This window comes from Rhinatrema bivittatum, chromosome 1 (genome assembly GCF_901001135.1).
Source record: "Rhinatrema bivittatum chromosome 1, aRhiBiv1.1, whole genome shotgun sequence".
Taxonomy (NCBI): Eukaryota; Metazoa; Chordata; class Amphibia; order Gymnophiona; family Rhinatrematidae; genus Rhinatrema; species Rhinatrema bivittatum.
Window position 1 is genome coordinate 264,158,005 of NC_042615.1, and position 24,945 is coordinate 264,182,949.

At 42.2% G+C, this 24,945-nt stretch overlaps 1 protein-coding gene across 5 annotated transcripts in view; it reads left to right on the forward strand.

Annotated features, from left to right (window-relative positions):
• Positions 1-24,945, forward strand: part of ZNF638 (zinc finger protein 638) — a 497,682-nt gene that overhangs the window by 430,238 nt on the left and 42,499 nt on the right. For 4 of the 5 annotated variants that reach the window (XM_029594449.1, XM_029594439.1, XM_029594458.1 and 1 more), the window contains exon 23: positions 17,651-17,953. In XM_029594449.1, the coding sequence (XP_029450309.1) occupies positions 17,651-17,694 (44 nt within the window). In that variant the 3' untranslated portion in view covers positions 17,695-17,953. Of the gene's footprint in view, positions 1-17,650; positions 17,954-24,945 lie in introns of those variants that run through there. The other variant, XM_029594429.1, reaches the window with a different exon arrangement.

The following is a 24,945-nucleotide window of genomic DNA, read 5'->3' on the forward strand; positions in this document are numbered from 1 at the left end:
ACCTGGAACATGGTAAAGACTCCTCCCTCTTTTGCTCCCGCTCATTGCAATTCAAATCCTCTCTCCTTTGATCTTGGATTCTATCCCCCAAATCCTGGAAACTCCCTTCCTACCTCTCCCTTCTAGATCCTGGAACCCACTCCCCAGCCCTTCCTATTCCCTTCTCCTCTTCCTCAGTCCAAGACCCTGCCTCACTCTCCCTCTTCTTCCCCATCCCAGTTTCCAAATCTTCCTATATCCCATCCTCCATATCCCTAGTCCTCTTTCCTTCTTGCACGCCTCTTCTTTTCCTCTCCCATCCTGATCTTTCTCTTTTCCTTTCCCCTTCTCTTACGTCTCCTCCATGTACTGATACTTGAGATTACTTTTCTTCACCAATAAAAACAAAATACAATTATAAATTATGCTAATACACATACTGTAAAATTAATTTATTTTTATAATGTAATATAAAAGATAGAAATGTTTTTATTTCAGAATTTTTAAATTTTTCCCACAGAATCAACCCCAAGCTGCCACAGGAAGTTAGGGGACTGTGTCTTAGAGACTTGCTGCTCCCTATTGTTCAGCCTCAGGTGGGAAGGGAGGAAGAGGGGGGTGACAAGGGGCGACAGGCCTACGGACGCCAAAATCCTAAATCAGTCTCTGGACAAGATAGAGGTCTATAAAATCATGAGTGGAATAGAATAGATAAATGTAAATTGGTTATTTACTCTCTTAAATACAAAGACTAGGGGGTGCATTCAAAACAAATGGGAGAAAAATCTTTCACTCAACGCACAATTAAGCCCTGGAATTCAGTGCTGGAGGATGGGGGTTAAGACAATTAGCATAGTTAGGTTTAAAAAACATTTGGACAAGTTCTGGAGGAAAAGTCAAATTATTAACTAAGAAGAATTACGAAATAGCCACTTCTTAAAACTGCGCAATGGCAGCATGTGATGTATTTACTTTTTGGGATCTTGCCAGGTACTTGTGACCTGGTTATTGGAAAAGGCTACTGGGCTTGATGGACAGTCTTATGTTCTTCAGTTGGATACCCAGTGTACTATTCCGCCTTAAGAATATAAGGATGAAATAGTACAAACCCATTTGCAATCACAAGGTGATTCTTCTAATCATGATGCCTCCAGAAGGCGCTCCTATTGATTTATCTGATTCCCAGGAAGGCTGGGATTTCTCCAATGCCTCACCTTTTCGGTTCAGAGGATGAACAATCCACATATTTTCTGTTCAGTCCCTCTCCTCAGCACCCTAGAAGTATATCTCCTGAAGGCATGACTTACCCCACCTTGTGCAGAAGGTAATAAAGCAAATTATTGTAAAATTACAAGAATTAGAACCTAGAGAAGATTACTTCATCTGCTCACGTACATTCATGCACCTAGGTATGTAGTAGGAGTTCCAATAGACAGGCTGCTTCAGAAGCTTCAAACTAGAATGTGGCAAACACCTGTATCCATTCTTCTGTGAGAAGGAAGTTGAATCTTTTTATGCCCAGGAAATGGTTGAATTCTATTCAAATTCTCCATCACTCTGTAGTAGTAAAAAGCTAAGGGGTAGATTTTCAAAGGGTTGCGCACGTAACCCCCGAAAACCTACCCCGGCGCGCGCCGAGCAAGCCTCGGGACGTGCGTATGTCCCGGGGCTTTCAAAAATGGGCGATGGGGGGTCGGGGCTGAATCCTCCGGCACAGAGGCCTGTGCCAGGAGATGGCGAGCTGGCGCGTGCAAGTTATTCCTGCCAAAGGCCTTGGAGGGAATGGGGAAAGCCATCGGGGCTCACCTTGGGCTCGGCGCGCGCAAGGTGCGCACCCCCTTGCGCGTGCCAGCCCTGGATTTTATAACATGCTTGCGGCAGCGCGCGCATGTTATAAAATCAGGTGTACATTTGTGTGCGCCGGGTAGTGCACACAAATGTACCCCGCACGCTTAAAATTTAAAATCTGCCCCTAAGTGTTTCAGAACACGTTTCAAACACCTTCAGCCTTTAGAAGGCAAGATTACTACCCAAAATGAAAATACTAACAGTACTCTCTATCCATACCTTTATTTCCAGCAGTAGCCTCCAAAGAGGCCATTCAATCTAAGCCTCTGCAACAGAAGCATACCAAAGCCAATCCTAATTTTTTACTACAATATAAATGAATCTCCCCTACTACCCTTAAATGAGTTTCTAGTAGAGAGAAGGCTTCAGCATATCAAACCAGCAGTATGGGCCTTAACAGATCTATGGGTTCTAAAAAATTATACAGCAAGGATACTGTTTGAACCTCACATCTGTTCCCTTAGACCAGAGCTTTCCAAACTTTTCATGTTGGTGACACACTTTTTAGACTAACATAATTTCACGACACGGTAATTCAGTCTACTAGTAAACCAGAGGTTAAAGGTTAAACGAACGAAACATATTTCGACAATTTATGTATGTTTCCTTAAATATATACATAAATAAAATGTTTCACGACACAACCTATCTCATGAAAACCTTAAATTTATATTAAAAATATATATTCCAAGATTCATGTTATTGTTATAATTTATGAGAAACAATAATAAAACAAATTGTCTGTCCCCCACACACTCATCTCTCTCCTCCCCCCAGCACATGTCTGGCCCCCACACACTCATATCTCTCCCCCTCAAGCACATGTCTGTCCCCCCAGCACGTTTGCCCCCCACTCACTCATCTCTCTCCCCCCAGCACATGTCTGGCCCCCACACACTCATATCTCTCCCCCTCAAGCACATGTCTGTCCCCCCAGCACGTTTGCCCCCCACTCACTCATCTCTCTCCCCCCAGCACATGTCTGGCCCCCACACACTCATCTCTCTCCTCCCCCCAGCACATTTGCCCCCCACTCACTCATCTCTCTCCCCCCAGCACATGTCTGGCCCCCACACTCATGTACCTCGTCTTTTTGATTGTTGCCAGTTAAGTGCTTCACTCCCTTCCATGATCACCAGACACTGCTGCTTGCAGTCAGTACTCCTCATGGCCAGGCCTCATCGGCAGCAGCAGCCAATGCAAGGGATGGCTGGGCTCGTTCCACCCACCAAGCCCCCCCAAAAAAACGCGATTGACAGCAAAAATCACCCAATAATAAGCAACCCATAAACTGAAAAAAAAAAGTGAATCTCTAGAAAAAAAAAAAAGCCCAAACTCACATCAGAGTTGACCGGGCTTGCGCGACACACCTGCACACTGCAGGCGACACACTAACGTGTCCCGACACACAGTTTGGAAAGCTCTGCCTTAGACAATCCTTCTCTGAGGAAGTGTTTAGATATTTAAAAAAAAAACAAAAAAACCTCATGCTTCAGCAAGAGATTTCCTCCCTCTTGCTAACCAATGCAGTATTGTTCCACTGCAAGAAAAGAAATTTGTTTTTCCCGTTGATAGCAGGGCTGAATTAGCCATCCTGTCAGGAACTGCCAATCAGGACCCGGGAGGCGGAGCTTAACAAGCAGAGTGTAGATTTTTTTAGTTTCTGCGGCTGCGCTTGAGTTCTCGCGCAGGAAAGTAACAGATTCTTCTCAGTCTGTTCCCGCATGCGGAGCTAAATTCTCGTCACACTTTTTGTTTTTGAAAGAGGAATGTCAAAAAAGCCCTCTGCCTTCAAGCCGTGTCCCTGCGGTAAGATCATGTCCGTCACCAGATATGATCGCTGCTACCGCTGTTGGGACCGGATCACAATCAGTTGGATTGTGACTTTTGTGGACGGATGTCCCCGCGAGCCCAGCGTCATAGGGCCTACAAGATGCTGGAACTCACGGTAGGAGACAGGTCGTCAACTCACTGTTCGCCGGGGCTGGCGTCACTGGCGCCCCCCCCCCCCCCCCCCCCCCCCGAAGAAGCAAGGATTGTCGTGGGACCCGCAGGCCTCCAGGAATGAGGACAAGCGGCCCAAGTACCAGGGCGGAACCCAGGGATCTGAGTCAATACCCACAGATATGCCACAAGCCCCCATGTCTAAAAGGAGGGCTTCAAGAGGGCACTCACCATCATCAGACAAAAAACGGTGCCGTCGGTCATCTGATCAGGTACGGGCACACAGGGATCCATCGACGCCCAGGGAGCCACGGCCTATATCGAATATTGAGCAGCCAGATTCCCAGACGGGGCCGAAAGCCCAATCGACGCATGCGGCGTTGATAAAAAGCACCGCTCAGCGAGGCACGCAGAGCGGGTGCCAAAGAGGCTGGAGCCGCCGCCGCAGACATCGAAGCCGGCGCCGAAGAGGCTGGGGCCGGCGCCGAAGAGGTGAGCACCGGTGCAACAAACATCGGAGCTGGCACCGAGCACATCTCGCCAGGAGCCTGCACCGCTTACAGGACTGGTGCAAGTACGGCGAGAGCTGATAAAGCAATTGGAGCCCCTATCGAGACACAAAAGACAGTCCTCGACAGTAAGAGGCCATACATCTTCTAAAAGATCAGTATCCAGGAGGGACCTTGAATACTGTGTACAATTCTGGTCGCCGCATCTCAAAAAAGATATAATTGCGATGGAGAAGGTACAGAGAAGGGCTACCAAAATGATAAGGGGAATGGAACAACTCCCCTATGAGGAAAGACTAAAGAGGTTAGGACTTTTCAGCTTGGAGAAGAGACGACTGAGGGGGGATATGATAGAGGTGTTTAAAATCATGAGAGGTCTAGAACGGGTAGATGTGAATCGGTTATTTACTCTTTCGGATAGTAGAAGGACTAGGGGACACTCCATGAAGTTAGCATGGGGCACATTTAAAACTAATCGGAGAAAGTTCTTTTTTACTCAACGCACAATTAAACTCTGGAATTTGTTGCCAGAGAATGTGGTTCGTGCAGTTAGTATAGCTGTGTTTAAAAAAGGATTGGATAAGTTCTTGGAGGAGAAGTCCATTACCTGCTATTAAGTTCACTTAGAGAATAGCCACTGCCATTAGCAATGGTTACATGGAATAGACTTAGTTTTTGGGTACTTGCCAGGTTCTTATGGCCTGGATTGGCCACTGTTGGAAACAGGATGCTGGGCTTGATGGACCCTTGGTCTGACCCAGTATGGCATTTTCTTATGTTCTTATGTTCTTATGATAGTAAGCATTCAGACCGATATAAGAGGTCTTAAACACCATAATAGGAGTTCTTCCTCCTCCTCCAGACGTTAACATGTTCACGGACATAAACGTCGCCGCTCCTCACATTACACAGAGGGCAAGTCATCGGCCTCATCATCGGCCTCATCTTCCTCCCATCATGCGGAAAGGTCGGAAAGCTCAGGGCGTTCGGATAGACAGATAATACGGGTTTCGTCTTCTACCTCCTCTCATTCCATCTCCAGGTCAACTGACAGGGAATCATCTGAACACCAGTCGGGGCGTCACAATAGCCCCTCAGAAGGGGACAACAGTTCGCGGCCTCCTACCCCGCAGTCAATCCAACCGAATATTTCCACAAATAAGCCGCCACCATTCGGCGCACCTCATAAATGCCCTCCAATGCCACCACAGACCAAAAAGGCGTTCTGGGAACTCTCACAATCCCTAGTGGGATTCTTTGATACGCTACAGTCTTCTTTTACTCTACTGCCAGAATCCCCATCTAGTCCTAGGGAACCGGAACAGCCCCAGCTATTCCCGGTGGAACCAGCATCTGTTCCAATACAGCCTCAGCCCTTGTCACCAGCTCGCTCACACTCTTCTCAAAGGGATTCAGTATCGTCGCAATCTTCGCCTTCCTCCTCCACTGGCTACCCTTCAGATCTGCCGGAGCAACCACTTGAACCGTATTCTCCCCCGGATGATCTTTCTTACCCAATGTTTGTAGATAAGATGGGAGCCATTTTACGGTTGGAAGTGCAGAAGTTACCAGAACCCAGAGCTGAGACGGGCCTCTTGAAGATCTTTGATGCGCCAGGGGAGCCTACATCACTTCCACCACACAATGTGTTACACATTGTTCTTCAAAAATCATGAGAAACACCGTTCACATTGTCAGCGATGTCTAGGAAAACGGACTTAAAGGTTAAACTGCAAAAACCTTCTGCATATTCCACTCCACAATTACCGCATGTGTCCATTGTAGTGGAATCAGCATTGCAGAGGTCAAGAAAGTCAGACACATGCGTCCAACCCCCCTGGCAAGGAGGATAAATGCCTGGATGATTTTGCTAAATGAGTCTACCAAAATGCAATGCTAACAGCACGCATTCATAATCACCAATTCTACATGGTACAGTACATGTATGGATGCATTCAAGCAACCAAAGGAATGTTTACCTCAACAGGGGATAACATCCCTTCCTCTATTCTAGACATGGAGGAATGTTCATGTCATCTGCTTTGTGCAATATACAAGGGATTTGAGAACTCCTCTCGAGCAATAGCGGCACTTAGATTAGCTTGGCTAAAAGCCAGTGCTATACAAGAGGAATTGCATGATAAGCTGGCTAATCTTCCATGTATGGGAGATAACTTGTTCGGCGAGCGATTCCATGGTAAAGTTAGCAAGTTAAAGGAGCAAGCTCTCGCAGTACAATCTTTAACAACGCCAGCATCTTCCAAAAGATATTACCAAACGTCTCGTAGACAACCATTTTCTCGGAGACCGTATAGGAACTATCAGCCTTTCAGAACAGTCTTTATCCTACCTTTCAAAGACAGCAGACTCATCCCCCTCAGCAACAGCATAGGAGGGGAAAACCACGGTCGCAAAGACAACAACCACAGCAAACAGCGGCCCCAGTAAAGACCTCAGTCTTTTTAAGGACCAGGCCATCACCCCACCCCCCCCCCCCCCCCCAGCAGAAGCCCCTCCCAGACGAATTACAGCTTGCTTCACTGCCTGGGAGTCCATAACGTTGGATCAATGGGTTCTAGAAATAGTGAAGAATGGATATCAACTTCAGTTTATCACCAAGCCCCAAATTCCACATCTAGCACCTCGGGGTTCGAAAACGCTGCACCCCCAACTCGCCCAAGAGATAGCCCTTTGATAGTGAAGTAGGGTTATCAGGTATATCCCTCGGGCGGACCGTTGCAAGGGCTTTTATTCCCCATAATTTCTAATTCCAAAGAAATCAAAGGGCTACTGACCTATCCTGGATCTAAGGGACTTGAACAAATGGATAGTTCGGGGAAAAATTCAAGATGGTTTCTCTGAAGTCAATCCTTCCTTTATTACAACCCAAGGACTGGATGTGTTCAATAGATCTGAAGGATGCTTACACACACATTCCAATCCACCGATCCTCTTGGCAATACCTCTGTTTTCAATACCACAATCAACATTACCAATACAAAGTCCTACCCTTAGGTCTCTCAGCAGCCCCCAGGGTGTTCACTAAATGTATGGTGGTGGTGGTGGCCCACCTTCATCAGCAAAGTCTGACAGTCTTTCCATACCTGGACGATTGGCTAATAGTAACGTCTGACCCGATTCTATTAAAGGATCATCTCACCAGAGCAATCAGTTGCCTCCAGGAACTGGTGCTGATCATCAACTACCCCAAATCCACCTTGCAACCTACACAACTGCTGCAATTCATAGGAGCTCACCTGGACACCATTCACACCAGAGCATTCCTTCCGGAAGACAGGAAATTGACAATACGTTCTCTGCTTCGATCACTGAAGGAAACGGTGTCCAACGGCTTGAAGCATATGGACAGCTTTGGGTCACATGGCGGCAGCAAATTTCATGGTGCTGAACACAAAACTTCACATGAGACTCTTGCAGTGGGGTCTCAAACTACAGTGGAAACAGCATTCATAACCATTGCAAAAACGTATAACGTTGATGGCTCACATGAAGGACATCGACTGGTGGCTCCTAGCACCCACATTGGACAAAGGAGCCTTATTCAGTCCTCCAACACAATGCAGTCCTCACAACAGATGCAACCCGGAAAAGTTGGGGAGCTCATCTCGACCTTTGGGATGCGCAAGGCCTATGGTCACCCACCGAACAGACTCTGCAGATCAATCTACTGGAACTCAGAGCGATACACAATGCCCTAAAAACCTTTCAGAAGTACCTGCAAGATCGAGTCAAGAACGACCGGAGGCGCCGCGCTCCAAAGGGGCATGCCCCTTTGTACGCCCCTTCGTACACTCATTCGCACACCAAAGGAAATTGGATCAACCGTCCAAACCACACAACAAACATGGAAAAGGAAGGAGAAGTCTCAAGTAAGCAACCAATATCAGTCTGCATGAACAAAGGTAAATATAACAAGAATTATAAAATGTTCAGATTTAATCACAATAAAAGAGATTTGCAGAAGTCATTTAAAAAAGAAAACAACCTGGTACAGATAATAAGAACCACCAAATCTAACACCCTAACTCTAAATAACTTACTAATGTTAACATTCATCTTAGTTAATGCTCAATCAATCACTAAAAAATTCCCAATAATCTCCGACCTGCTGTATGACAATAAACCTAACTTCGTTGCAATTACTGAATCATGGTTAAAAAAATCTGATGTAGTCTTAAAAAATCAAATAGCGCACAAAAATTATGAGGTATTCTCAATCCCAAAGATAAATAAACGTGGAGGCGGCCTACTACTAATTATCGAAAAAGCTTTTAAATGTAAACTAATCCCAATAATACCTCCACCTAACCATGAAATTGCCATCTTCAGCACTAACAATATACAAATATGCCTTATATACTGCCCTCCCAGTTTACTAGAGCTAAATATGTCACCACTAATCGAGTTTCTGACAACACATCTAAACACCTCTAAACCTACCATAGTGTTAGGTGACTTTAATCTACACATGGATATCCAACCCCTTTCTAACACATGCCAGACACTAATGGATGCCATGACAGCACTAGGGTTTTCACTAATAACCGATAAACCAACACACAGAGCCGGACACTCACTTGATCTAACATTCATAAATAGCAACTATCTAGAACACTTAGCAGCAAGCTACACACAAATTCCTTGGTCTGACCACCTCCTTATTCAGTCCAATATTAATATTCTCAATCCTCAGACCATACAAACTCATAATCTCATAGAATTTAAATATCGACCACCCTATAACAACGATGAACTAAAGGACAAATTAGAAGAAGAACTAAAAGACATAACACTTAATGATTGTAACTCAGCTGCAGAACTCTGGTTAGACTCAACTAAAAAAATTAGCCGATGAAATAAACCCCATCAAAACAATAACTATCAAAGAAACAAAACAAAATAGCCACTGGCATAATGCAAAAATAAAAGATGCAAAAAGAAAGCTCCGAAAATTTGAAAAAATCTGGAGAAAACACAAAACTGAAAACCTAACCAAATTCAGGAAACATTTAGCTTTCTACAAACAACTGATCCTTAATACTAAAAAAGAATACTATTCCAATAAAATAGAAAAGTTTGCCAATAACCCAAGAACCTTATTCTCCATAGTAACTAAGCTCACAAATGACAAACAAGAATCACCTCAAAGTATTCCTGAATCAAAATGCAATGAATTAGCTAAATTTTTTAGTGACAAAATATTAAACCTAAGAAACAAACTCCCCAAAAACAGCAAACAAGCAATCGTAATGCAAAAAAGAGATGTTAACATATGGTCCTCATTTATAGAAATATCAGAACAAGAAGTTGAATCAATGATAAAAAATATAAACCCTGCTCCACACAAAATCGATACAATGCCAACAACTGAGATAAAAAAGATTACCAATGTAATAACCCCAACACTAACTAATATCATAAACCTATCCCTAACTGAAGGATTAATGCCAGATACACTAAAAGGGGCAATCATTAAGCCAATCATCAAAAAGAAAAACAGTGACCCATTAATCCTCATTAACTACCACCCAGTCTCAAACCTTCTATTATTAGCTAAATTAATAGAGAAAACAGTACAGAAACAGCTAGCTGAACACCTAGACAATAATAACATACTGTACCCTTCACAACACGGCTTCCGAAAACACTACAGCACTGAGACATTACTTATCTCACTAACAGACAACATACTAAGAGGTTTTGATAACAGTAAACATTATATCCTTATAATGCTCGACTTATCTGCAGCCTTTGATACAGTAAACCACAAAATACTACTAAAAAGACTTGAAGAAATTGGATTATGTGACAAAACAATAAACTGGTTCAGATCCTACCTAAACAGGTTCTTTCAAGTCCAGATAAAAAACACATTATCAGAAAAATTTAAACTTGAAACAGGAGTACCTCAGGGTTCAGCTGTCTGCTACCCTCTTTAACATATATATGCTACCCTTATGTCATCTGCTGGCAGGCCTAGGGATAATACATTACATTTACGCAGACGACATTCAATTAATTCTACCAATAGACGACACAATTGAAAAAACATTAAGTCTAGCTAACATGTACCTAGACATAATTAAACTACTAAACCAGATGGAACTGGTTATCAACATTGACAAAACTGAATTCCTTCACCTTGAGAGAAAACATACTAAAATCATTCAAACACCGATAACCCTAAGAAATAACCAAAAAATTGAGCTAGCCGAAAAAGTAAGGAATCTGGGAGTAATAATGGACCCAGAAATCAACCTGAAGCAACACATATCTATAAAAGTAAGAGAAGGCTACGCAAAACTTATGGTCCTCAGAAGATTGAAACCATTACTCACACCTGCCCACTTCAGAACAGTATTGCAAACACTTATCTTTTCTAGCACTGACTACTGCAATGCACTCTTACTAGGACTCCCAAGCACATCGATAAGACCACTCCAGATACTTCAAAATACTGCAGCCAGAATACTAACGGGAAAAAAGAGGAGGGACCATATAACCGAAACTCTAGCAGACTTACATTGGTTACCCATCGAATACAGGATAAAATACAAAGCCTTATGCACCATACACAAACTAATATATGATAAAGAAGCAGACTGGCTAAACACAGCCTTACGAGTACACGTTCCACAAAGAAACCTCCGCTCAGCAAACAAAGCACTACTAACAATCCCTTCAGTAAAGTCAGCAAAATTAACCCAAGTGAGAGAAAGGGCTTTATCATTGGCTGGGCCCATACTATGGAACACGATGGCCCCCGAACTCAGATTACAGAATAATCTCAAAACTTTTAAGAAAAATCTAAAAACATGGCTCTTTAAAAAAGCCTTCACTAAAGAGTGTGGAGGGTAGAGAATGAAAGTACAAGGTAATGCAGATGAGAATGAATTTACTCAATCCTACATTTAAGAAGTAATATTTCAAAGCGATAGTAACTCAATAATATACCTGGACTTGACCAACATTACTCAAATAATGATTTTATTTATGAAATTGTAACCAAACTTTATTGGCACCTGTTAGAATATAAGATATCCTACATTTACTTACCTTAGTCTATGTGCCTATTTGTAAACCATTGCGATGGTATATAACTTAGCGACGGTATAGAAAAGTTTTTAAATAAAAATAAATAAATATATACAGACAACCAAGTGGCAATGTTTTACATAAACAAGCAAGGCGAGTCCAGTTCATGGCCCCTCTGCAGAGAAGCCCTACAAATCTTTCACCATGCACACAGGCACTCCATCCATCTTCAAGCAACTTACCTGCCGGGAATAGCAAACACCAGAGCGGACAGGTTAAGTCTCATTTTTCACCCGCACGAATGGTCACTCAACCCAGAAGTGGTTCAGATGATCTTCGCTCGTTGGGGAACCCCGACAATAGATCTCTTTGCCACGGAAGTGAACACCCAACTTCCGCAATTTTGCTCGATTCGACCGAGCAGATCACGACTCGCTCAGGACGCATTCCTAATCCCATGGACAGCCAATCTCCTATATGCCTTTCCACCGATTCCACTAATCACCAGGATGATTAAAAAATGCATATTGGACAACAGTCAACTAATCCTCATTGCTCCAGCCTGGCCCAGACATCCGTGGTACAATTATCTCTTACGTCTGTTGATCGCAATCCCAGTTCAATTACCAGACCGTCCAGATCTTCTACTTCAGGAAGGGGGAGTGCTCATTCATCCACTCCATTCCTCCATCTGACTGCATGGAGATTGAGCAGGCACTACTGACAGCACAGGGGGTTTCCGCAGTAGCACAAGCAATACTTCTAGAATCCAGAAAGCCATCTACCAGACGCAGTTATAGATTCAAATGGAAACGCTATTCCAACTGGTGTACTGAGAAATGTATTCCACCCATCGTCTGTTCGCCAACCCTCTTATTAGATTATCTCCATTCCCTATATCGGGCTGGATTAGCAACATCATCTATAAGAGTTCATCTCAGCGCGATTTCAGCATATCACAGGCCGATTAATAATCACTCTATTGCTGAGCGCCCCTTATTATCCAGGTTTATCAGGTGTTTAATGCATCTTCGTCCGCCGATAGCTAAACCACCGGTTCCATGAAACCTTAATGTACTCCTTGAACAACTAATGCTATCACCCTTTGACCCCATGGAGTCAGCACATCTCAAATATCTCACATGGAAAGTTGTGTTTTTAGTAGCAGTAACATCTGCACGCAGGGTGAGTGAACTACAAGCACTAGTCCATTACGACCTGTACCTACAGTTCCACCACAATAAGGTGATCCTCCAACCTCATCCAGTCTTCCTTCCAAAGGTGATTTTGGCCTTCCACCTCAACCAATCAAGAGTTACCCATATTTTTCCCAAGACCCCATTCAAATGATAGGGAACGGTTGTTGCACACTCTAGACTGTAAGCGAGCACTGGCTTTTTACAAAAGAAGAAGAACTCACTCTACAAACAGTGTATCTCAACTATTCGTCTCATTCAACCCGAATGCCCCGGGATTACCAGTGGCTAAGAGAACCATCTCAAGATGGATTGTAAAGTGTATCCAGTTTTGTTACAGCAAGAAAAATTTACGATTCCCCTCACTCCCATGAGCTCATCATGTTCGAGCCATGGCTACATCCATAGCACATCTTAAAAATGTGCAACCAGTGGACATCTGCAAGGCGGCCACATGGTCCTCCCTTCACACCTTTACTTCTCATTACTGCATAGACAAGCAGTCAGCAGAGGATGCGAAGCTGGGACAGGCGATTCTGCACACATTGCCTACTTAAAACAAGCGACTACCACAAATTGACATCACGCACTGGACAAGTAATTAAGCGTGACTGGGAGCTTGGGACTCCCATGACAGCATGGCTAATTCAGCCCTGCTATCAACGGGAAAAAGCAAGTTTGCTTACCGTAAACGGTGTTTCCGTAGATGGCAGGATGAATTAGCCATGCGGACCCACCCGCCTCCCTGGTAGTCGCATTTTCATCCGCTACGCTCAAGCTTAAATACAGACTGAGGAGAATCTGTTACTTTCCTGCGCGGGAACTCACACAGAGCCGCAGAGACTAAAAAATCTACACTCTGCTTGTTAAGCTCCACCTCCTGGGTCCTGATTGGCGGTTCCCATGACAGCATGGCTAATTCATCCTGCCATCTACGGAAACACAGTTTACGGTAAGCAAACTTGCTTTTATTCCAAGTGCTTTCTGGTTCCAAAGAAGACAGTCTTTTGACCTATCTTGGACTTAAGGGAATCGCAATAGATTAGAGAAATTCAAGATGCATTCTTTGGGTACCATTCTTCCCTTTGAGAACTGGCTTTGCTGCCTAGATCTAAAAGATGCTTACACTCCTCTCTTAATTCACAAAGCTCTCAGAAAATTTCTGGTTTTTACTACAGCAAAGGATCCTTATCCGTATAGTGTTCTCCCATTTGGCTTCTTTGAAGTGCTCAGAGCATTAACAAAATCTCTAGCAATTATTGCTGTTCACTTGAAGATAAAAACATTGTCCCTGGACCGTTTGCTCATATCAGGCCAATCTCTGCAGAAGGGTCAGTCTTTCTTATAATGAGCACACTTCAATCCCTATGATTTCTAATCAATCTTTAAAAAAAAAAAAAAGCCATCTCATGTAATGGACACACGCTCCATGGAAAAGTTTCTGCCTCAACAGAACAAATTAAAAAGCAAAACTAATCTTACAGATACGGGACAAAGGATATGTTTCTGCCTTTCTTTTCAAGAAATGTGATGTCTGCCATTTGCATGTCTTCTTATGAGACAGGCTCTGCAGGAGCTAAAGCTTCAGTGGGACCAATATCTCCAACTGCCATCAGTCAAAGTGAAAATATCCAATACTGTCATCAAATCTCTGGCCTTGGTATTTAGTAGAGATGTGCTTTGGGTAAAAATTTCGTATCTGGCTTCATTTTGGGCGTGTGTCTCCCCCCCCCCCCCCCCCCCCCCCCCGGTGGGAATTTTATTTTTCCCGTGGGGCCCCAATTTTTTCCGGGGGCCCCGATTTTCGGGTTAGTGCGCACTATCGGGAGTTAGCACGCACTAACTCAAAAATGAATTTTTCCCAAAATTTCAGAAAAAATTAAATCGTTTTTCGGTTCTCCTGAACCATTCTGAATTAGGCAATTTCATTGACATTGCCTAATTCGGGAAAAATGATTGCATATCCCTAGTATTTAGATCATGTAAATCTTTTAAAAGGTTAATTCTAGTATTTCTATTGGGGTGCAGCAATTAAGATAGCAGCATTTGTGATGACATTTTAATTCAAGTAACCAAGCCATCTATCTCTTTGCAAACAATGTTGTGTGACTTATTTAGATATGGCAGTTTAGCTGGGCTCAAATTGAGACTTTGCCTAAAGATTAGCAATACATGGGAAGGTAATTTCCCTTTTAGATGGGTCAGTGGTGCAATTAAATATTGTTGCCTAAGGAAATCTCCAATATCTCCGCATTGAATGTAGCAAGACTATTGGAAAATACCAGGAATTCTGAGAAATTGACACATTTTCTCTTTGCTAGGCAGCGTACACCTTGTTAAAATGACAGTCCTTCCTAAATGGATTTATTTTTGGTATTCTTTCAGTCTGTTTAGTAAGTAAGGAACTAGTTACAGGAACACAATCTCTTGTATATGGAGATTATATCTTATATATGGAGGTGGAAAATCATGTATGTTTTAATGAAGTCCTGGGTTAAAGGGGGTTTGGGCCTTCCTTACTTTCAGTGTGTATAACACAGCTGCCAGTTTAAGACATGTGGGAGATTGGATTTTAAATACAAGCTGCTATAGAACTGGAATTGGCAGTGGTTTATCCCTTATCTCTTAGCTTTGTGTTACACACTGCAAGGGCTAGGCTCCCATCTCATATTGGTAACGATGTACTTACAGTGCCTCTACAAGAAACATGGCAGTGGGAAGGACTCACTGGAAGACATCTCCTCCTCTGCAGCGTTCAAAACGCGCATCCAACCTGTGTGCTATGCTCAGTGTAAGATATTGCATCGGCATGTTAATCTTTACTATCCAACTGTGATGTAGGGAAATCTCTGCCCCCCCCCCTCCCCCAATTAAAAAAAAAAAGGAATTTATATCTTACAGGGTCCTTTTTCAAAACGCAATGGGCTGTTATCAGATGTGTTAAGGCCTTATTGCACATGTTAACGACCGCATCATAAATTTTAAATGAGGGAAAGGGGAGGGGTTTGGGTGGGATTTAAAACATTTTGGGCCCAGTTGCGCTGCGGGCGATAATGTTTTACACATTACTGCCGGCATTAGTTCCGGAAATAACTACACCATTTGCAGGGGCAATAGTGTGCGCTGCAGCTGAAAATGCACTGCCGTGATGCGGCCGGGTGCACACTATTCCCCCCGCCTCCCCTTTTCTGGCCATGGCTCTTCATCCACTATATTTATAGTGGAAAGAAAAATCTAGGCCATAGTTTGTGGAGATGCATTTTGGTTTTTTCATCTGACTCAGGAATTTATCACATTGCAGCCTGTGGGGAGACATTTCATTGCAAGAGGACTTTCTTCTGAATTGAACTTAAAAGATTGTTTTTTTTATTGTATGATTGGTTGAGTATGAGTGTTAATATGCACTTCAGTTAGTGGTAGTTTGTGTACACAGTTGTATGCATGTATGATTAGTGTGTGTTTTTTTTAGTGGTATAATATTGAATATTGGTTTGTGTTGTAATCATTGTCCTTTCTATGTATACCACATACAATAACAGCATATTGTATTTGTTACACATGCCAGAGTTACCTTTATACAAATACATTATATCCATACCATATTTATTAGGATTATATCAGTCCAGTCTTTTGTATGTTTGCATTTGGATGTATATGTATAGCTGATCACGTCTATGTGTTTAGGGTAATAGAGATTACATTTAGATTTTTGCTCTCTTATTTTAACTCTGAATTTATTAATAAAGATATTTTTATTATTGGCCACCATACTTAAAACTAGTGCTTTTTCCCTATTTGGGTTTTTTTTTGTTATTCCTTTGAGCACTTTATGCAACATTTATATAGCCCATTGTATATATTTTTTTTATATTTTGTTTTATATATAGATAGATATCCTTTGCTTTTAAACAGAGCTAAAGAAGAAACCTGGAAAAGGTTAGTGCAAAATGAAGAGTTAAAACAACATAATTCTTGAAAAATCAGATCTCATAATATACAAATGTCCTTGTGCCCCTGAGATGGCTGCACACATCAAGGTTTCAAAATATTAACTACCCTCAAATCAACATTTGGTTATACAGATTTACTTTAATACTTCCTCAAGAAAATAATTGTAGCTAGGTTGAGATTGAGAGGAATGTAAGCTATGCCAAGAGGGAAGGAGCTTTGTCAGACTGAAAATATGGTAGGGGCAGAAAACATGGAATGGATTTGAGATTTTTTCTCTTAGAACAACTATAAAAATAGTTCCTGCAGAGAGAGAGAGACATAATGCAGGGTTAAAAAGTATATGAGCCATGCACAAGTGGCTCTGTAACTGGTTACTGTAGTCCTTTATTCAAAACCAATAGAAATCAGATCCAAAAAGGTCAGTTACTGTTTTCTGCACACCTGTGAAAGTTTCTTTATGTACGAATAGAGAAAAGTAAAACTGTAGGCAGCTAATACTGCAGCTCAAACCTTATATCCTTTGTATTTTAATGAAAGCAATTCCCACACAAACAAATCAGACTTGAGTATTTTTACCTCTGAAGCTTCCTCCGCAATAAGATTTTCTCAATTAATGAGCTCTAACTCATAGGTTGCTATATTGCATTCAGTGTTCACGAACACCAGCTCTCGTTAAGCAATTTATTTTTAAGTTTTCTGCTACTTAGATCAGGAACAAGACAGAATGTGGAATTCAAATGTAATTCACTTTTCATTCTTTTACCTTAAAACAGAGTTGAAAATATTAACATGGTTAATAATGTAAGCAAGTAGAGATTGATAATGCAGGACACAAGCTGCAGGGTTTTTTTCCTTCAGTGTCAAGGGGAAAAAGTTAATTCCTAGGGGGAAATTATCTGCTTTTAAGATGGGGTATATGAGTGCTAGGAGACTGCTTAGGGAATCCCTTTTTCCAATATGAAATGCAAAGGCTTTTACTCCGTCTTTCACTCTCAAATCACAGAAGACATGAATATCCCGACCATAGTGATGCCTAGAACAGTCAAATTCCTAGTTCATGTATCTTTGTATAGTACATATAAAGCAATTGTGTACTGTATTTTAAGTTTTTTGTATTTGCTCACCTTTCTTCATAGCAAAACTTAAGGACATTTTTTCTTTCTACAGAAATGCATGGCAGAACAAAAACAGCTGAATGTGACAGAAGCTGAATCATCAAGCACAACTGAAGAGAAGTTCGAGGTGATTCAGAGGAAAGATGATTTCCCTGAGGAATATATTTAGGGTCCATTGTGTATTTTGTTATCATTACTATCTAATTTTCTTTCAAACAAATGTTCATGTAAAAATTTCTGAATGCATTCAATGTAGACAAAACTTGATAGGAAGTTTATGATGGTTTTGATTTTCATCAAATCATCTTGCTTACATAGTCTTTTACAGTGTTGAAATAAATGTTCTTACTGTAGAGTTGAAATTGAATTTGACATTTTTATTGCTGCCAGTTCACCAGCCTCCCATTTCAAAATTCATGATGGTATTTTACAAAAGGCAAGCAATAGGCTTTAATTACTCAGTAATACTTGGAGTAAAAGTTTAATTCATGGTTCTGGTTTCTGCTTTTCAGCTGGTTTTTACTTGGTGTGTGCTAAAGTAGTACTTCAAGTGAATGTAAGCAATTCTAGTCCAAGTACAGCACTAATGGGAACTAAATTTTGGGCTGGTCAATGAAGCAACAAAATTTTGGGCTGGTCAATGAAGCATCAAAATTCAGTGCCAGGTTCTTGTGGCCTGGTTTGGCCTCTGTTGGAGACAGGATGCTGGGCTTGATGGACCCTTGGTCTGACCCAGTATGGCAATTTTTTATGTTCTTATGTTAAGTGGTGATCGTCATACCTTATTGCAAGTGATGACTTGCAAGTAATTGCGCAGGTAATCCCTTAGCCCCTTCCAAGTCTTCCCTGCTATGGGGGTGGAATCACTTGCCTCTATTTCCTTCTCTCAAATTCATCATTTTGTTTATAGCTGCTGCTTGCTTGCAGAGGGTCAGGAAAAGCCTTTACTGGTGGTGGTACTACAGATATTGCCAGAGGAGAGAGATAGAACTGGCCAGGTTGGAGCATGTGTCATTTCTCCTTTTCTCCTGAGCTGGGAAGAAGTCCCACACCTTATGCCATATGACTTGTTCTGTGTTATCACAGATATGGGATTCCACAGCCTGTTTCAGATCTTTTCTCCAGATCCACAGTGGAGAGGATCCCCGAGACTGGGACACATTTTTCTCTGTGGGGAGGAGTTTTCCAAGCCACAACTGGTTGCACACATACTTGACATCTGGAACTATATGACACAAACGTTTTGTTTTTCTTAAAGTACCTTGAAGAAATCTTCTCCTATAGCCCACAGTAGAACAATTCAACTACTAATTCATTTAGCTTAAATGGAGGAAATGTGCCAGCTAATAAGATGAATTTTCTTGATGTCCCATGGTACTCTGATTTTATTTAAAGTTTATGCATGGCTTACTATCCAAAACAGCCACAAACAAAACATAAGATAATGCAAGGATTTAAACATAAAGTTCAAACTATTCTAGATTGGAGACTATGTTCAAAATATATTTCTTCAGTCTGGGATCTGAACTGTATACCTTGAGGAAATTCTGGGGTAGAGGCCTTAAAACAAGCATATATGCTAATCTAGCCCCAAACTAGGCTCTCCTTGGCATATTCTTCTTGGGTGAAACTTAGGTGATGAGAGACATCCCCAGATATGCAGTGCCAATTTCAATTATAATCCCTGACTGGTAAAGTGTACCTCTTAGAGGACATGCAATTTAATACTAGAGAATAAGTCAAGTTGCATCATTCTGTGGTATATGAAACATGAATATTTGTAGAAGGAATCCATAGTTACAGAATATAGCAGTAGTCTAATCTATAGAAAATGAAAGTTTGGACTTTTCTGTAAGGTCCATTTTGGACAGAAAAGGACACTTTTTTCCCTTTATTTCAGGGAGATATAACTAAATCACTTCTGAACATAGCTTACATATGAGCATCATAAGAAGTTAAAGGATGATGACCCAACTTGTGCAACTTCCTTATTGTCCATGCCAGAAAAGTCCAGACAAGTGGTTTACATCCCCCTCTACTAGCAGATGGAGAAAGAGAGCAAAAACCACAAAGCTGCCTTCTCTCCCCCTTATAAGGGTCTGTTGCTGCCTTCAGCTTTTCAGTATTTCTCGGTCTCCAGCAAATGGTGCAGACAGATGGACTGGTACTGCAGCTACAAGTAAGCTGCTCCTGGGAAGACTATAGATACAGGTTCCTGATGGCACATTGGCAGAGTATTGGGGGTACTCTGAGTGATGATCCTGGTGGGACTAATTCTCCTTCCCCTTGGGAACTGACTCAACTGGGGCCTTAGTTCCTGCACCAATGAGTCAAGTATTGGGTAACACCTGGTGACTTTTTTCCCTTGATGGGTCTGGCAGCAGAAGTTCTTTGACAGCATATGCTCCCTTTATTCTAGAACAGTGGTCCCCAAACCTGTCCTGGAGGGCCACCAGCCAGTCGGGTTTTTGGGATATCCTCGATGAATATGCATGAGAGAAAATTTGCATGCACTGCCTCCATAACATGCAAATTTTCTCTCATGCATATTCATTGTGGATATCCCAAAAACCCGACTGGCTGGTGGCCCTCCAGGACAGGTTTGGGGACCACTGTTCTAGAAGAACAAGAGGAGGCAAAGTTAAAAAAATTTTTTTTTTTTTTTTTAAAGCTTGCAGCACAACCTTTTTCTCTGGACTGCCTTCCAGTCGCCTATGGTTTTGTACTAGGCTTGGAATCTTGTCATGGGTTTAGAGATAATCACTCTCCCCGCTTCCTTTTTTCAGCTTGCTTTCCAGCAAGGCATTGCAGGCAAGTCACGATGGTTCAGTGGGTCAACAACCAGCCAAGAGCAAAACTGGGTGTTTCCTTAAATCAAGCCCTGGCTCTTAACCGTAGAAGGGTAGCACTATATTGCAGATGGAACAGGGCCTGGTCAGCAATCACATTTTGGCCGGTTTACAGCTTCATGCCAAAATTAAATAAAATCAAGCATGGCAGGCTCTTTCTTCCTCTTCCCTCCAATAGTTGATCAGGGAAGTTCTTTAGGGGCTTCATATTTTTTCTCAGACCCAGCAGAACCTGCACAGTTTCAGCGCTCTACTGAGTTATTTCACCATGCATGCATGTTATAACTCCTCTCTCTCATGGCTGAGCAATGGGAGGTAACAGCTTGCAGAATTGGCTCTCTTCACCTCTACACAAATGAAACATCCCAGATGGTCTTTTAAAACTAAATTAGGCTTCGTACGCTGTAAATCACTGTAGCCTAGAGAGATAGTGATGCATAAATTCCAGGATGGTCCTGCTTGGGCAACACCTTTTGGATTTCTCCTTGACTCCTTCCTAGCCATTATTTGTGGCCCTGCACATGACTTCTGCCTGCATTGGGTCCAGCATCCCTTGGAGAGGTGGCCGTGGTAACTTTTGCCATAGCTAACAGTGTGCTGAGTTGGGGAGGTCTTGAACCTGCAGTTCCTGGATGGATTCACAGCTGGTGAGTCTCACATGGTGGAGGTATCTGATGCTAGGAACTCCTTCAGTCGGAACCCCCATGTGGCCTGGCCTAGGTTAGTTCGAGATGGAGCCACATTATTTACAGCAGTTCTTCTTGGGAGCTGACCCACAGAGTGATGGCCACTGTAATCTTGACCTTTTCCTACTGTTTTACTCTAGCATATTAACTGTCCTTTGGAATAGTCCTAGAAGTTGAAGGACCAAAGTTCAGAGGCCAGCTAAGGGTGCTTATCAGAAGACCCCCAGCCTCTTAATATACTAGTCCTAGTTGAGTCTTTCAGAGACTACAAGCAATACTCTCAGCTCTCTCCCTTCTTTGGGGAGTTATTCCAGCACAATGGATTTGACTTGGTGTGCTCCCTCACAGCAACTCTTGGAGTCTTCTGCTCTGGATGGTCAGACTACTCAGGGGGACTTCCTGTTGCCCTCAGTATAGGCTTTGGGGATGATAGTATTAGACTGGCTTGGTGAGCCACAGGTTTTGGGGCCTTATCTCTCTCTTGAAAAGAGATTGGGACATAATACTATTTGTTAGGTTTCCCAGTAAGGGCTTTGTGTTCTCTTATTCTTTGGGACCCTGTATAAAATGGCAAGCCTTTTCTTAGGAAGTTCCATACATGGATACACAGGGGCATTCCCTCTTACGTCCTCCAGTGGCTATGACTAGACATTTCTCACATGCATTATCCTGGATCTATTACTGACAGCTATCAGGCTTGTACTAACCATGACCCAAGGTACCTAGGGTCATGGTATCCCTGTGCTGGGAGGGACTCTGGTTCCCCCTTTAATCAGACATCCAGCCAAGTCAGAGCAAGAAAGGTGTTTGGCATTAGCCAGGGTTATGCAGATGTGGAACCCCCTTGGTTTACTTATGATTATCCCGAACAGCAATTAGTCCTTCCCAGTGTCTGGCGTATAGGGAAACCTTCTCATATCCAAAGAAGAAAGTGGTCTTATGATCTTGGATTTCAAGGGATGAAGTCCTTACTCCTGATTCCCAGATCTCCTGTTTCCATGTCCACCCTGAGCATGGGCCTGTTCTGCATGTTCTAGGTTCCAGGGCAAATGACCTAATTTAGTACGTAAGTCTCACTCAATTCGCACTCTTTTCAGGGTGATAGTAGTCCAGTGCTGCAAGACTACTTCCCCCCCTTCCTTGGGAGGTTAAAATGAGCCTCAGCAGATGGCTTTTCATTATTTCCTGCAGGGTGGTCTTATGATCTTGGATTTCAAGGAATGAAGTCCTTACTCCTGATTCCCAGATCTCCTGTTTCCATGCCCACTCTGAGCATGGGCCTGTTCTGCATGTTCTAGGTTCCAGGGCAAATGACCTAATTTAGTACGTAACCTTTGTGGTTATTTAATGCCATTGGTATAAGCTTTAGAGATTAGGAAGGGAGTTATGATCTGAAAACAATTGAAGGCATAACTGTTTAATGAGGCTTATGGGGCATATTTAACCTAGGCACAGAAAATGCAGAGGCATGTTTGTTTGATTTCTGATATATTGTTAAACTGTTTTTATGTTGAATTTTGTATTTTAAATATCATGCTGAATGTTTTTATATACACCACCTAGTTCAATTTTGTTTGTAATCTGTGGATAATAAATTTTAACAAACACATGGAGAACCAGCTGGTCCAGATCTAGGGCCAGAGCCAGGTATTTAGTGCTCCAGAAATCCTGTCCTCTAGCTCAGGAAAAGGCAACTTGGTTAGTGGCAGTCAATATAATGCCATTAGCTAATGTAAACAAACTGAAGGAATCTATAGCCCTCAGGTATCCCAATAAATGTCAGAGTTGGTCTGAGATGGAGGTTCCCCTGCAGTACTTAGCAGCAACTCACATGGCCAATATTGTCACTGTTCATTGTTTTGAGCATATGCTCTTGAGACTCTGAAGTGTAAGGGATGGCAGAAATGGCCTCTGCTGTATGTACGGTCAGGTTGGTGATGGGTTTCAGAACAGCCCAGCAAAGTTTCAAGGTGACCAAGTTCTTTGGCCATAAAGCAAAGCAGAAGCTTGGAGATTTGGATATCCAATCTCTGCGTGTGTTCTCTCTGAGAGTCTTGGACATTCCTAGACAGAGTTCTGAAAGTGCATGTGGGATGCTCTTTTTGCCAGCCAGAGGATTCTTCCCAAGAAGATCAATTGTTTTACAGCCTTGGCTGTTGAGAGAACCAAGCTACATAGTGAGGATACTTAGTGTTAGGACTTTACAGCTTTCAGTGGCTTGGAAGAGAGCCATATAATAGACCTGTCTTAGTTTGGCGGCGATGGTATTTTCCTTTGAGGGATCCATTCCTTAGTCTTGTCATTCTGCCAGAGGAGACTGGGATAAAGGCATGAATTGGCAACTCTTGTAGAGGACAGACTGGCTCTGGCTTTGCTGCAAGGGAGATAGAAGCACTCTTGCTACTCTCAAGGATCTAGACTCCCTTCCTCTCAAGTCTCATAGTCTGTCTTTGAGTCCTTGTTGAAGTCTGTCTCTTTGGTGGCCTTTGGTAATTTTAATGAAACAGGTGTATCTGCACCCAAATACTATTCCTCTTCAAAGGATAATGTTTCACGTTTGTCAGAATTTGGGCTTTTCTCACTTATGACAGTAGGAAAGATGGGCAATGTAGGGCAGAACAGTGGCAACCATTCTAAGATCTGTTGTACGTTACCTATGAGATGTGTTTTCTTGGATATTAATTTAGTTCGTTAATATGCTTTTCTTCCATTATCTAAACCATTAGAGCAGTTTATAATTATAGTGATTAAAAACAAATTTTATATATAACCAGTAAAAGTTTAGTTACAATAATAAAGTATACATAAAGCTAAAAAGCAAATACATACAAACATAAGATTCAGCTAGGAATTATCCCTCATTAAAAGCTTATTCTAACAATTAGGTCTTCAACAATTTATGAAATTTCAAGACATTTCTCTGCCCAGGCAGATAATGGCAATATGTTCCAAAAAGATGGAACCAGATAAAAAGCCGATCTTTGCATATGTTCATATCTTATCTGCTTTAGAGAGTGGTCTTTGATACAGCTGTGCTCACAAATTTACAAATCCCGGCAGAATTTAAGTTGTGTAGCATTTCAAGAAAACATGAGTGATCAGACAAAATGCATCTGTTTGTAATGTTTCAAATAAAATTATGCAGCACAGAATAGCACAATCATTAATCAAACCATAGCAATAAAGGAAATAATAAAATGGTCCTGTTCAAAAGTTAGCATACCCTTATTTCTTAATATCATGTATTGTGCCTGCTTTTGCATCAATGACAGCTTGCAATCTTTTGAGATAGTTGTGAATGAGGCCCTTTTTCTCATGTGGTAAAACTACCCATTCCTCTTTGCAGAAAGCCTTCAGATCCTGTAAATTCTTTGGTTGTCTAGCATGAACTGCATGTTTGAGTTCTCCCCAACACGGCTTCTCAATGATGTTGGTCAGGAGACTGTGATGGACACTCCAGAACCTTTACTTTACTTTACTTCTGCAGCCACTGATGGGTTGACTTGGCCTTATGTTTCAGATCTTTGTCATGTTGGAAAGTCCAAATGGTATCCCTTGTGCAGCTTCCAGGCTGATGAATGCAAATTCTCCTCCAATATTTTCTGATAAGATGCTGTATTCATCCTGCCATCAGTCTGACTAAATTCCCTGTGCCGCTGTATCTCACGCACCCCCAAAACAGCAGAGATCCACCTCCTTGCTTCACGGTAGCAATGGTACGCTGCTCTTCATAGGCCTTGTTGACTCCTTTCCAAACATAGCATTTATGGTTGTGAACATAAGTCAATTTTGGTCTCATCAGTCCAAAATAT